Raw genomic sequence first — 12051 nt, 5'->3', positions numbered from 1 at the left:
TCCCTTCCCCCAAGGCTCAGCTCAGCCTCCGGCCAGGTGACTGCAATGGCTCTGCTGGGTGGGAACACACCTGATGCCTCTAGCCACAGGGGATGGCGAGACCTCCATCCCGCAGGGATGGGTCAAGGAGCTCTCCATAGGCTTGGGAACAGGTTTTGCTCCAGGGCTCCATAAAACCCAGTCACTGGAATCACGTTCCCTCCTGCCAGCAGGAGCAATGAGCAACTCGTGTGCTATTTCGCGGCCATAAACTTTATCTGCGCAGAGACGCGGAAATTATTGCTGATACCACAGCTTGCAAGCTGATAATAGGGAAGGACTGACCTGTGTGTCCACCCAGCCCTTCCCTTGCACCAGGGAGCCCTTGAGACACGTGGCTTGGTGGGTCAGTCCTCCAAGCATTCCTTCTTGCTCTTTCTCCGTAGAGCATCCTCGTTACTTGGACGAAGGGATTCAAATGCAGCAGCGTGGAGGGGAAAGACGTGGTGTCGATGCTGCGCAAGTCCATCAAGAAAAGAGGGGTAAGAGGTTGGGCAGGCCTGTCACCTCCTGGGGGGGTGGGACAGGATACTTAAGGCTCCACCGTGACAGCAGAGATGTTTTGGTCTGGTTTGGCCATGCTGACTCAATCTCTCTCCTCTCCACCATCTCAGGACTTTGACATTGACATTGTGGCTGTGGTGAACGACACCGTTGGGACCATGATGACCTGTGGCTATGATGATCATAACTGTGAAGTTGGCCTCATTGTTGGTGAGCTGCAGCAAGGGGGGGGAGAATTGGGGTCCACCTCTGCATGAACTCCAGAAGGAGATCACATTTCTTGCAGGTTTCAGGGTCTTTTGGGGGAAAAAGAAAGGGTATAGCGATGTTAGAAAACCAGCATTGCCCAATGTTCGCCTTCTTCCATCTTTGCTTTCTATGGTGCATTTGGCTGTTGGTAATTATGGGGAATAAGGGAAAGGCAGCATCCTGTCTCACCGTGTCACGCTGCTTGGTTCAGGTACCGGTACCAACGCCTGTTACATGGAGGAGATGAGGCACATTGACCTGGTGGAAGGGGACGAAGGTCGGATGTGCATCAACATGGAGTGGGGGGCCTTCGGTGACGACGGTGTGCTCAACGACATCCGGACAGAGTTCGACCGCGAGATAGACATGGGCTCGCTCAACCCTGGCAAACAATTGTAAGCAGATTCTTGGCTTCGGCTCAGGCTTGGGGTTTGCTTTGCATTGTCCGTCCTCCCATTGCGCTGGCATTAGTGGGACCGAAGAGGTCGTCCTAGTTAACTAGGTCACCACGTCCTCCGCCGTGCCAGCGCCACCAATGCAAATAGGGACTGTATCACAAGTTTGGGTTGGTACACCCAACTGAACCACTCAACACTTGCTTCCCTTGTGAGCCTTTCACTTGAATGTGTTGATTTCTGTTTCTTTCTCCCGCCAATGAAGTTATCTGCCAGCCAAGGCAAACACCACCACCTAATGTCCACATCCAAGTCCTACAGATCTCCCATTCCCCAAATGGCTTCTGGCAGCATGGGTGGGATTTGGGGGGGGTCTCTGCAAACTGACAGACCCCCTCCATGCAGCCATAAGTTCTTGCAGAACGATGGTTATGTCAACATGGCTTTATTTTCTCAGTGATGGGATAAACTACTGTGGAAAGAGATTACCCAGATTGCATTTGGGCCTGGAAGGCTGCCAAGTGTTTTTAGGGGTCAACCTGTGGCCACCTCATGGCACACGCAGCCAAACAAATGCATCTTGTGCTTCCCTGTTGGCAGGTTTGAGAAGATGATCAGTGGGATGTACATGGGAGAGCTGGTCAGACTCATCCTGGTGAAGATGGCCAAGGAAGGGCTCTTGTTTGGAGGAAGGCTCACACCAGATCTGCTCACTACTGGCCACTTTGAGACCAGATATGTCTCTGCTATTGAGAAGTAAGTAGGATCCGGATGGTTTCCTGGGGTCCCAGCCCATCTCCTGACATCTGTGCTGGGGGAAAAGAGGACCCATTACAGGGCTATCCAGCATCTGAGCAAACCAGGACACTTCAGGTGGCAAAAGTTGGATTTCCAGGCATGAATCCTTTTTTTGTTCTTTGATGTGCAGGGAGAAAGAAGGACTGCAGAAAGCCCACGAGATCCTCACCAAGCTGGGCCTGGAGCCATCTCATGAAGACTGTGTGGCCACCCACCGCATCTGCCAGATCGTCTCTACCCGCTCGGCCAACCTGTGCGGGGCCACCCTGGCAGCTGTGCTGCGACGCATCAAGGAGAACAAGGGGGTGGACCGGCTGCGGTCCACGGTTGGTGTGGATGGCTCTGTCTACAAGAAGCATCCTCAGTGAGTCCATGAAGATAGGCAAGGCTGGTGGGGAGAGAGAGAGAGGGTGAGAGAGCACAAATCTGTTCCTGCCAGCAGTGGATAAAGCTTGGCACAAGCAGAGCATCTCCAAATATTTCCCTGGGCACCTCTATTTGGATCCCAAAGGGGCCCCAGTCGTTTACAACCCCAGAGGGTCACATCACCTGCGGTGGCATACTCAGGTCCTCTTTCCTCCTCCGTAGCTTTGCCCGGCGCCTCCATAAGACAGTTCGGAAGCTGCTACCAGACTGCGAGATCCGTTTTGTGCGGTCAGAAGATGGAAGTGGCAAAGGGGCAGCCATGGTGACAGCGGTGGCCTACAGACTGGCCGCCCAGCACAAAGCACGGCAGAGGATTTTGGAGGCGCTCAAGCTGAGCCATGAGCAGCTCCTGGAGGTGAAGCAAAGGATGAGGATAGAGATGGAGAAGGGGCTGGGCAAGGAGACGCACGCAGAGGCAGCGGTGAAAATGCTTCCCACCTACGTGTGCTCAACTCCAGATGGGACAGGTGATGTACCCTGTGTATAAGCCCACGTATGTCCTGTGTAAGGCAAAGAGCCAGCATCGCTACTCCCAACATCTGCACCACTTTGGGAAGGGATGGGACCTTTGCCATGGCCAGTTCCCTCTTCGTGGTGGGAGTGGCGCAAAGCTTTTTACCCTCCAGTATGATACTGGGAAAAGTGGCTGAGCCTCCAGGACGTTCTGCACTTGACTTAACACAAAGCCTGGCTTTCACTGTGGTTTTCACTGCCGCAGGTTTCTCACCACCATTGTCCTGGGTTGTGCTCCCAGTTCTGTCAGTGGCTTGGGTGTGCGCCTGCCCCTTGGCTTGAAGCCCTGTGATCTCCCCAAGTCTGGAGCAAACCTTGCCATCACGTTCCTACGTGTACCTGCTGTTCTCCGTTCCCAGCCATGTCTTGGTTCCTGGTCTTCTCCCAGGAAGAGGGCAGATTTGGATCAGCTTTGTGCCACATTCAGGATGTCCCTTGTTGGGATCTCTCTCCTAACGATTCTCTCTTGGGTTTCAGAAAAAGGAGATTTCCTCGCCCTGGACCTGGGAGGTACCAATTTCCGTGTGCTGCTGGTGCGCGTCAGGAACGGGATGAGGCGTGGTGTTGAGATGCACAACAAGATCTACTCCATCCCAGTGGAGATCATGCAGGGGACGGGAGAGGAGGTGAGGATGGGCAGCTGGAGGTGGAAAACTGGGGCATCTTCCCTGGCAGCAGAAGTGGCAGGCAGTAGTGCTGGCTGACCATGGGAACTGTTTTTGCCTTGCTCTGCTTTCCAGGGTGCAAAACCAGGACTGGAGAAGGCTGGTGCTCTCCTGCCTTTAGAGCAGTGAGTTCTGCCCAAGGCTCAGGAGTTTGAAATGTGCTTTAGGAAGCTTGAGACTGGTTTTTAAGTTAGAAATTGCATTAGTCTCAGACATCACTGAACCTCCCCGAATCCCACACACTCCACAAGGGCAGATAAGCATCATCCCTGTTTCCCAGCTAGAGAAACCACAACACAAGCGGTGAGAGACGTCTCCAGAGTCTTATTTGCAGATGGAAAGAGTTTTGCAAACCACTCCAGGCAGTGCTCAGGGACTGGGGAGTATTTCTAGCAGACGGTCTCTGGGGATACCTTGCAGAGTGACCGGATTCCTGTGTCACCCCTGGGAAGCTGCTTACCTCCCCGCTAGCCCCTCCTTCCCTTCTGGGCACAGTATGGGACCTGCAAGGTGGAGGTATCACAGTGATATGACCACACTGTGGGGAAGAGGATGAAAAAGGAGCTGTTTTGGGCTTGCTCACCTCACACAGCGCAGCTGAACAGCACCCTGGTCTGTTCAAAGCCCTGTTGGCTTGGGAATGGATCAACGTCTCCAGTAGGTCAGGCGGGCTGGCATCCAGCTGAGTTTCTTCCTGTGATGGTAACTTCTCCTTTTGGCTTTGCGCACCCAGCTCTTCGACCACATCGTCCACTGCATCTCCGACTTCCTGGAATACATGGGAATGAAGGGCGTATCGCTCCCGCTTGGATTCACATTCTCCTTCCCTTGCCAGCAGAACAACCTGGATGAGGTAACCCCAACCCACATGGTAGCGTACACGTCCAGTACCCAGGGCTGGCTGAAAAGCCAAAGCACACTGGAAACTTTATGTACCAGCATCACTGACCATGTGGCAGGTCAGACAGAGACCCAAGAGAGGGGGAAGGCAGGAGCTTGGGGCTGGCGGTGCTTCTGAAAAGCCCCCTTGCTGCATCAAAGCACATGCAGATCCCTTGAGTGCTTGAGACAACCCAGCTGAGGCATCCTCTGCGCGTGAGGATCTGACCTCCACGTGCCGGGCAGTGCCCACCAAGAGCCGGTGGACGTGGGGTTGCTGTCCCTCCCCCCCAGCAACCTGGGTGATTTACTGTGGGGTATTTCCACAACAGGGGATTCTCCTGAAGTGGACAAAAGGTTTCAAGGCAACTGGCTGTGAAGGGGAAGATGTGGTGAACCTGCTGAAGGAGGCAATTCACAGGAGAGAGGTGAGTATCCACGTAGCTGTGAGAAGCTGGCTGCTTGCTCCCACATCCTGGCTGTCTTTGGCATCTTTAATTGGCCTGTAAAGCAAATTAATGGGCTGAGCCCAGGGCTAATGAGTGTCTGAATTTTAACAGCCACCCTTAGTCATCGCTAGAGGTTGGATTTTCAGACCCCGGAGCTAAGAGCTGGCTTCTGGCCAGGGCTGGAGCTGACTTGTCTCTCTGTGAGTTAGGAGGACACCATGCCCATCTCCCCAGTGCAGACCACCCAAAGCTCCTGCCCTGGGGGCTGTTTCTGGCAGGGCCATCCCTGCGTGCCAGCTCCTCTGCAGTTGTGTCTTGAGGTTTGAGTGTCCACCTGCAGACATGTGGGGCTGCAGGAAGTCTATGGTTGCCAGGAGGACTCCCATGTTCAGCAGACAGGTCCTTTCCCAATTGTAGGAGCAGATGTAGCAAGCTGTGTCCTTCAGGAATACCCATGCAATCCCATCCCTCTGCAGGAATTCGACCTGGACGTGGTCGCGGTGGTAAATGACACAGTTGGCACCATGATGACCTGTGGGTACGAAGACCCGTATTGCGAAGTTGGGCTGATAGTTGGTGAGGACTGAAGCTTTCTTATGGAGTTCCTCTGCCTGCGGTCCCAAACCTGTCCCTGTGGGGTGCTCTTGGCTGCAGAGGCTGTCTGAGGGCTTTTATCTTGCCTCTGCACCCCGCTTCTCCAACAGCCCCATTGAAAGATGCTTCTTTCTCCACAGGCACAGGCAGCAATGCCTGTTACATGGAGGAGATGAGGAACGTGGAGCTGGTGGAAGGGGAGGAGGGCAGGATGTGTGTCAACATGGAATGGGGGGCGTTTGGTGACAACGGGTGCTTGGATGACATACGGACGGAGTTTGACGTGGCGGTGGATGAGCTGTCTCTCAACCCTGGGAAGCAAAGGTGTGTGGTGTCGCGGGGGAATTACAAATAAGAGAGGGGTTCAGATTGCTTAAAGAATGACCTCCAATTGTATTAGCAATAGAAAAATGATTTAATAGAAATTTGTGTAAAAGTGTGACTTCACGGAATTCGTTGGCAAGGTTCACTCTATTACTTAGTAGATGGATAAAATGCACACAGGAAAATTAAATCAGAATCAAACTAAACTTAGGTATATAGGGACCGAAAACATAATAGGGTAAAAGGGAATGTGGGAAAGGGTAATTAAAACCCTCCTGTTGAGTCACGAGGTTCAGAGAAGACCCCCTTGCTTTCTAAACTCCTGTCGGAGTCTAGGTGCAGCTGGATCAACTCCTAGTCCCAGACTTGAGCAATGGTTTATGTCTAAAGGGATTATGAGTATAACAGCAGCCTAAAATTCATTCACAGTTGAATAAAAATCATGACAGTAAATTAAGTATAAATTTGAAAGTATTAACTTATATCTTATAATATATTTGCTCTAACTTACTTACTATGGACTATTCACACTAGTACACATGCATGCATAAAGACACTAAAAGAAATACATGTAAGAGAGTAAAAAGAGAGTAGAAACAGGCATACCTGTTAAAAATTCTCCTCGAGGTCAGTGAAAATATTCACATCGAACGCTTCGGCATTTGTCTCAACGGGCGAAGGGTCGAGCCTCAAGGAGCTGAGAGAATCAGCCCAGGTTGTGTTGGTTTTCGGCAACAGACCTCTGATTTTCTCAAACCAGAAAGTTTGCAAGCTCCGAGAGGCATCCCACTTGGAGGGAGATGCTGGTTGCAGCCTGCTGCGGTCCAGGAGAGCTCAAGGGGCCTCACTCAGCACCGCTGTTTATAGGTTTGGGAGATGATTGACTTTCATCATTAACAAATTGCTAGAATCCCAGCTGTGCTGGAAAATTCTGAGACCATTGGAGAATAACTCAAAACATAGATTCAGGGTGCTCCAGGATTGTCAGGGGAGGACTGTAATGTCTCATGGTTGTTACGACAGAGAACTGCCTGCAGGTTGTTATGAGAACTGGCTATCCCTACTCCCGTACCTCCGCCTTCGCCCGGCAAGCAGGAGTCCTTGAGATGCACGGCGTATCTCCCTGTCTTACCTGGGTAATTGTTCCTGGCACAGCCAAGGGTCGCTTCACTGCCCGACTCATTACACTTATCCGAAGGCTTAGCGAGCCTTCCCGAGTTCATAAATCAGCCTGGAGAGGGCGAAAGAAAGGCACCACCACACGTGGTGGCTTTGGGGGGGCTGGGAAGGGACCATCCATGGGGCTGGGTGTCCAGGAACAGTTCAGTGGTGCCCCACCAGCCTCTTGATGGAGCATCAGGGGATGATGAGCAGGGCAGAGTCTGGTTTTGAAACACACCGATGTGTCCCTTGTCCCCTGCCTGCAGCATGGGGACCGTGCTGCAGGACTTGCTCCAGGGTGTCAGGCCAGGGGTTTGCGTCAAAGGCATCTGGCAGAGCTGGGATCCCCATCCAGACCCAGTGTCCCTTCTCATCCTGATGTCCAGCCTTGCCCTCTCCTTCCCAGGTTTGAGAAGATGATCAGCGGGATGTACCTGGGGGAGATCGTCCGAAACATCCTGATGGATTTCACCAAGCGAGGGCTGCTCTTCCGGGGACGGATCTCAGAGAGGCTGAAGACCAGAGGGATCTTTGAGACCAAGTTCCTGTCCCAGATAGAAAGGTGAGGTCCAACAGGTGGGGTGAGGACTGGTCTTACAGCTGCAGATCAGAGCAGAGATGTACTTTGGGGAGAGCATTCCCCGGGCTTGTGGGAGAAGTGCCAAGCACTCAGTCTGGAGCCAGGATGACACAGGGTAGTACAATGCTGATAAGTCAGCAAAATCCATGTGGTTCTGACAGCGCCCGTGTTGAGAGACAAGGAAACTGTCTGGTGTTGGCAACACAGATGCCTCTTATCCTCTGCCCTGGACAGAGAGGGGCCACAGGTTAAATAGCTGCCTTGCTCCCAGTCAATGGCTTTGTCCTGAAATAGCCTCACTGATGAGGATGTGACACCAGAGCCACATCCAGGTCTGGAAGCTGAGGTTAGAGGGGAGCTGTAGAGCCCCTCCAGTCAGTATCACCCAAGCTGCAAGTCCCTGGGCTCTGCAGGATGTAGATAAGAAAGGGGAAGCCACACATCCAAGTTGCTCCATCTCCTAACGCTGCCTGGCCCTCGTGTCCTCCCCAGTGACTGCCTGGCCCTGCTCCAAGTCCGCTCCATCCTCCAGCACCTCGGCCTGGAGACCACATGCGACGACAGCATCATCGTGAAGGAGGTGTGCACAGTGGTGGCCCGGCGGGCAGCTCAGCTCTGCGGGGCTGGCATGGCAGCCGTGGTGGACAAGATCCGGGAGAACCGCGGGCTGGACTTCCTCAAGGTCACGGTCGGTGTGGATGGGACCCTCTACAAGCTGCACCCTCAGTGAGTTGCTCGGTGGTCCACGGTCATCTTCCAAGCTGGTGCACCTGCCCATCTTGGGCAGATGGGTTGCTAAGTAAGAGCCAGTGTGAAAAGCTTCAAGGGGTAGTTGGAGAGGAGAGGAGTTATTTTAAGGTCTCACTCTTTAGAGTGATCTAAACTGTCGAGGCACAGCAGGAGCCAGCTGCTCCCTAAAGGATGGGGCACCAGGACCCAGTCCCCCAGTACCTAAGGTCAGGCTGACCCAAAGATGGTGACCAGGTTCAACTAGGAGTCCAGATCATCAGGCAAAATCACAGGGATGAAGCAGGTGTAAACCAATAAGTCAGTCTATCATCTGGATGAAGAAGGCCCACAGCCAAGCAAAACTAGGGCAATGCCTGAGCTGAAGGCCAGTACTCCTAGGACAACATTGCTCAGAAAAGGACTAAAGGCACAGGGCTGAGCTTAAATAGGGCTCAGGGCCCATGGGTAGAGGGAGGGCTCTGAAGATCCCCCCAGGTGCGGCTGGTCAGGGCTACTAAGGTTTATTAGCGCTCTCGGGGCTTGGTGGGACTAGAGAAGGGGTCAGATTTAGTCCTAAGTGGAGGGAGAGCAGCATTATGTTGTGTTAACTGTGGACTTGGGCTGAAGCATGGAGACTTATGCTTTCCAGTGCCTCCTACCTAGCAGCTCTCTCTCCATCCTTCTCCTCTGTGTCTGTAGCACTGTTTGAGACTCTGTTGAAGGCAGCTATGATGATAGGTGTGAAGTGGTTTGTTCCTTGTGGGGCTGGCACCTTCAGCCCGAGGCAAGTTAAATCAGCATCTCTTCCTTGCCTCCCCCAGCTTCTCCACCGTCATGCACGAAACAGTGAAGCAGTTGTCTCCAAAGTGTGAAGTGACCTTCCTCCAGTCGGAAGACGGCAGCGGCAAGGGCGCAGCGCTCATCACGGCGGTGGCCTGCCGGATCCGGGAGGCTGGCCAGCGATAGAAGGAAGGAGGTTTGCCGAAGAGCTTGGTTTCAGCAAAACAGGACGTTTCCCTGCCCGGTCCCTCCTTCCCTCCCTCCGTACACACACACACACACACACACACACACGTGGCCTCCCCTCGCAAGCAGACTCTTAGCTTTACTTGTTCTCTTGAGATACCACCAGTGGGACTGGAGATGCTGTGTGCTTTGTATCAAGTGTTTTCTTAGGAGTTTTATTGCATGCCATAAAACTGCGTATCAAGTAAAGCTAAAAGTGTCTTTTGGCTGTCTACCTATATTTCCAGTTAGAGCTGGACCTGTTCCACTTGCAGCCTCCGTCAAACACCAGCTCTCCTCCCCACATCTCCTAACCACTCTCATATCTTCCCTAACAGCAGAAAGGATAATGCTAGAATAATTAAGACACTGCATTGTCACTTTACAGTAACTAGTACCTATTTATGTATGTCAGAGTCGTAGTGTGTCCGTGCTGTAGAAAGCAAACCTCTTTAAGATTGGGCTAAAGACCTCCATTAGTCTTTTACCCTGATCAAGGCTGTATTATTTCCATGAAAGTCATGGTAACTCTTAAAGCACAGGGTGCAGAATTTCAGCCGGTGTGTTCTGGGTCTGCACTGAGAGATACCAAGTATCTCTGTTGGTGAGCAATATTAAAGAACCTGCTGGATCCAAGTTAGAGGTGCTCCTTTAACTGCTCCAGCAGAGCACGTGCCTGGAAATAATTGGGGACTCAGGGTCTAATCCCATTTCCCGACCTCTCACCCGCACCCTAAATAGAGTGTAGGAATGTGGCATGTACGGTTGTGTTACGTTCCCTGGAAACCACTAGCGCCCTTCCCTGGTCCATGTGCGGATACAAGGAACCACTGCCAAGATGGGTCGGTGTCTTCCCTGCAAATACACACACACTCAAATGTCGTCCGTGTGTCTACACTTGGCGCGGTGAGTTTGGTTTGCTTTTTGTCTGTGAAATAGTTCTGCGTCTTCAGCCTTTTAGGTGACACCTGGATTTATACACTGTATATTTATGTTTCAAGAGATCTTAAGTCTTTTTATGTACATAGTCTGGGGGGGTTATATTGCTTAGAATTGACTTCACCTTTTAATGTCATTTAAGAATGCTACAGAGTACTTATTTTCTTTTTTTCTTGTGTTATTTTTTTAATTTAAAATTTTCTTGGGGTAGACTGGAGAAAGAGACCCAAATTCCTGAGGACAGTTGTACAAGAGGTTTGGGCATTCTGAATTTATCACCAGAACAAAAGGGAAATCAGAAAGCCAGGGATGTGATGCACAGGAGCAGTGGGGCCCTGCAGTGAAGCTTTGAGGATTAGGCTGGTTTTAACCCAAGGAGAGGTTTTATTTTGTCCCCCTGCCCTCCCCAGCCTGCTTTGCTCTGGAAGGTCACATCACTTCCTATTGCAGCGCGTGGTGAAATAACCCAGGGCCCTGCAGGGACCCCTGTCTGAGCCCGTATCCCTCACGCCACTGTCCTGGTCCAACAAACACTCGGCTCAAGTGCTGACGGTGCGCGTGGGCTCGCGGCGAGGCACTGGCAAAGGCGATCTCAACTCGCTCAATGAAGTTAGCGGCAATAATTGGTGTCACCTCATTTCCATTTGGCATCCTCAGGGCTGTCGGCGAACGTTCCCGGGGACGAACGTGCCCGTAGCATCACTTTGTGTGCCATGGTGAAAAGCAACGATTAATTTTTCCCAACAGAAAAGCCTGCGGATGAACTAAATGCTGCAGTTCTCTGCCTGAGTGGGCAGAGGCATACGGATGGGGGTGGGTATGTTTCTGTAAATATTTAGCAGAAGATAATGAAATTCCAGTGATGTACAAAAAATAATAGTAATTCCCACAAACAGACCTTCAGTTTGGAGGATAGAGTTTTTGTCTATTTTTATGTATATTTTTATACTGCTTGGGATAACCTCGTTACCAAAAGTATCTCTTCTATGTTGGGGGTCAAGTTCAGTAGCACAATTTTAAAGCAAAATTACTCTTTGGGCATTTTAAATGCTTATTTTTTTGTAAGCCTCAAGACAATTATAACAAATAAAATCTGACTGTGTATAGAAATGATGTAAGAAACCAAGTTTAGTGGAAGTTTTAGATGATGTTGAATAAATTTTTGAAAGATGATACAGAAATCCTCTAATATGGTACCAAGCAGTTGTGTGTGATTCTTTCCTGAGAAGACCAGCATTTTGCCTACTGAAAAATTGAAACAGAAATGTTTTTACCTGCTGCACCGTGCAGAAAGTTGCATTAGTGGCTGTGTTTTTTAACTTTTATCCAGCTGTACCCCTTTTGAAATAGGTAGTGTTTTCATCGGTTAGTGAGCTAAGTTGTATACAACTGTAGTTTTGGTGGGAGAGTAGGAAAGATTGGGACTATGGGGCAGCCCTGGTTTTGTAGCTGATTCAGGCTCCAGTTCAGCAAATTGTGGAGCGGGTGACTAAAAGGGTGAGAAGAAAACGTGGGTAGTTAAGTACCTGCTTAGCAAGGACAGGCAGAGCAGGGTAACCTTGCTCGCCTTGCCTTTCTTTGCAGCAAAGGACAGGCTGTGATTTACAGTGGCAGGAAGGATTAGCCCCGAGCTCACAGGGTGGTGGTGGTGAATTGCTGAGCACTTTCTTTTCTCCTGGAACAGAGGAAGTAAAGGCAGTACAAGTTACCTGGAGCTACAGCTGCTTTTGGTCTGTCCTGCAGTATCTGGTCTGGGGGGTAGTGGTAGCAGCAGCACCATGGGGCTGACAAAGCAAGGGAGC

At 51.3% G+C, this 12051-nt stretch overlaps 1 protein-coding gene across 6 annotated transcripts in view; it reads left to right on the top strand.

Annotated features, from left to right (window-relative positions):
• GCK (glucokinase (hexokinase 4)) overlaps window positions 1-10782 on the top strand; it is a 251262-nt gene extending 240480 nt beyond the window's left edge. For all 6 annotated transcript variants that reach the window (XM_010562906.1, XM_010562909.1, XM_010562907.1 and 3 more), the window contains 14 exons: window positions 426-521; window positions 654-753; window positions 1004-1187; window positions 1788-1943; window positions 2116-2349; window positions 2574-2878; window positions 3402-3550; window positions 4323-4442; window positions 4801-4896; window positions 5394-5493; window positions 5652-5835; window positions 7403-7558; window positions 8069-8302; window positions 9127-10782. In XM_010562906.1, the coding sequence (XP_010561208.1) occupies window positions 426-521; window positions 654-753; window positions 1004-1187; window positions 1788-1943; window positions 2116-2349; window positions 2574-2878; window positions 3402-3550; window positions 4323-4442; window positions 4801-4896; window positions 5394-5493; window positions 5652-5835; window positions 7403-7558; window positions 8069-8302; window positions 9127-9271 (2259 nt within the window). In that variant the 3' untranslated portion in view covers window positions 9272-10782. The remainder of the gene's footprint in view (window positions 1-425; window positions 522-653; window positions 754-1003; window positions 1188-1787; window positions 1944-2115; window positions 2350-2573; window positions 2879-3401; window positions 3551-4322; window positions 4443-4800; window positions 4897-5393; window positions 5494-5651; window positions 5836-7402; window positions 7559-8068; window positions 8303-9126) is intronic.
• The last annotated feature ends 1269 nt before the right edge of the window (window positions 10783-12051 follow it).

Source organism: Haliaeetus leucocephalus, unplaced genomic scaffold (genome assembly GCF_000737465.1).
Source record: "Haliaeetus leucocephalus isolate CR32 unplaced genomic scaffold, Haliaeetus_leucocephalus-4.0 Scaffold162, whole genome shotgun sequence".
In the NCBI taxonomy this organism is placed as follows: Eukaryota; Metazoa; Chordata; class Aves; order Accipitriformes; family Accipitridae; genus Haliaeetus; species Haliaeetus leucocephalus.
The sequence above is the reverse complement of the archived record's forward strand: the minus strand, read 5'-3'. Positions and strand labels throughout refer to the sequence as shown.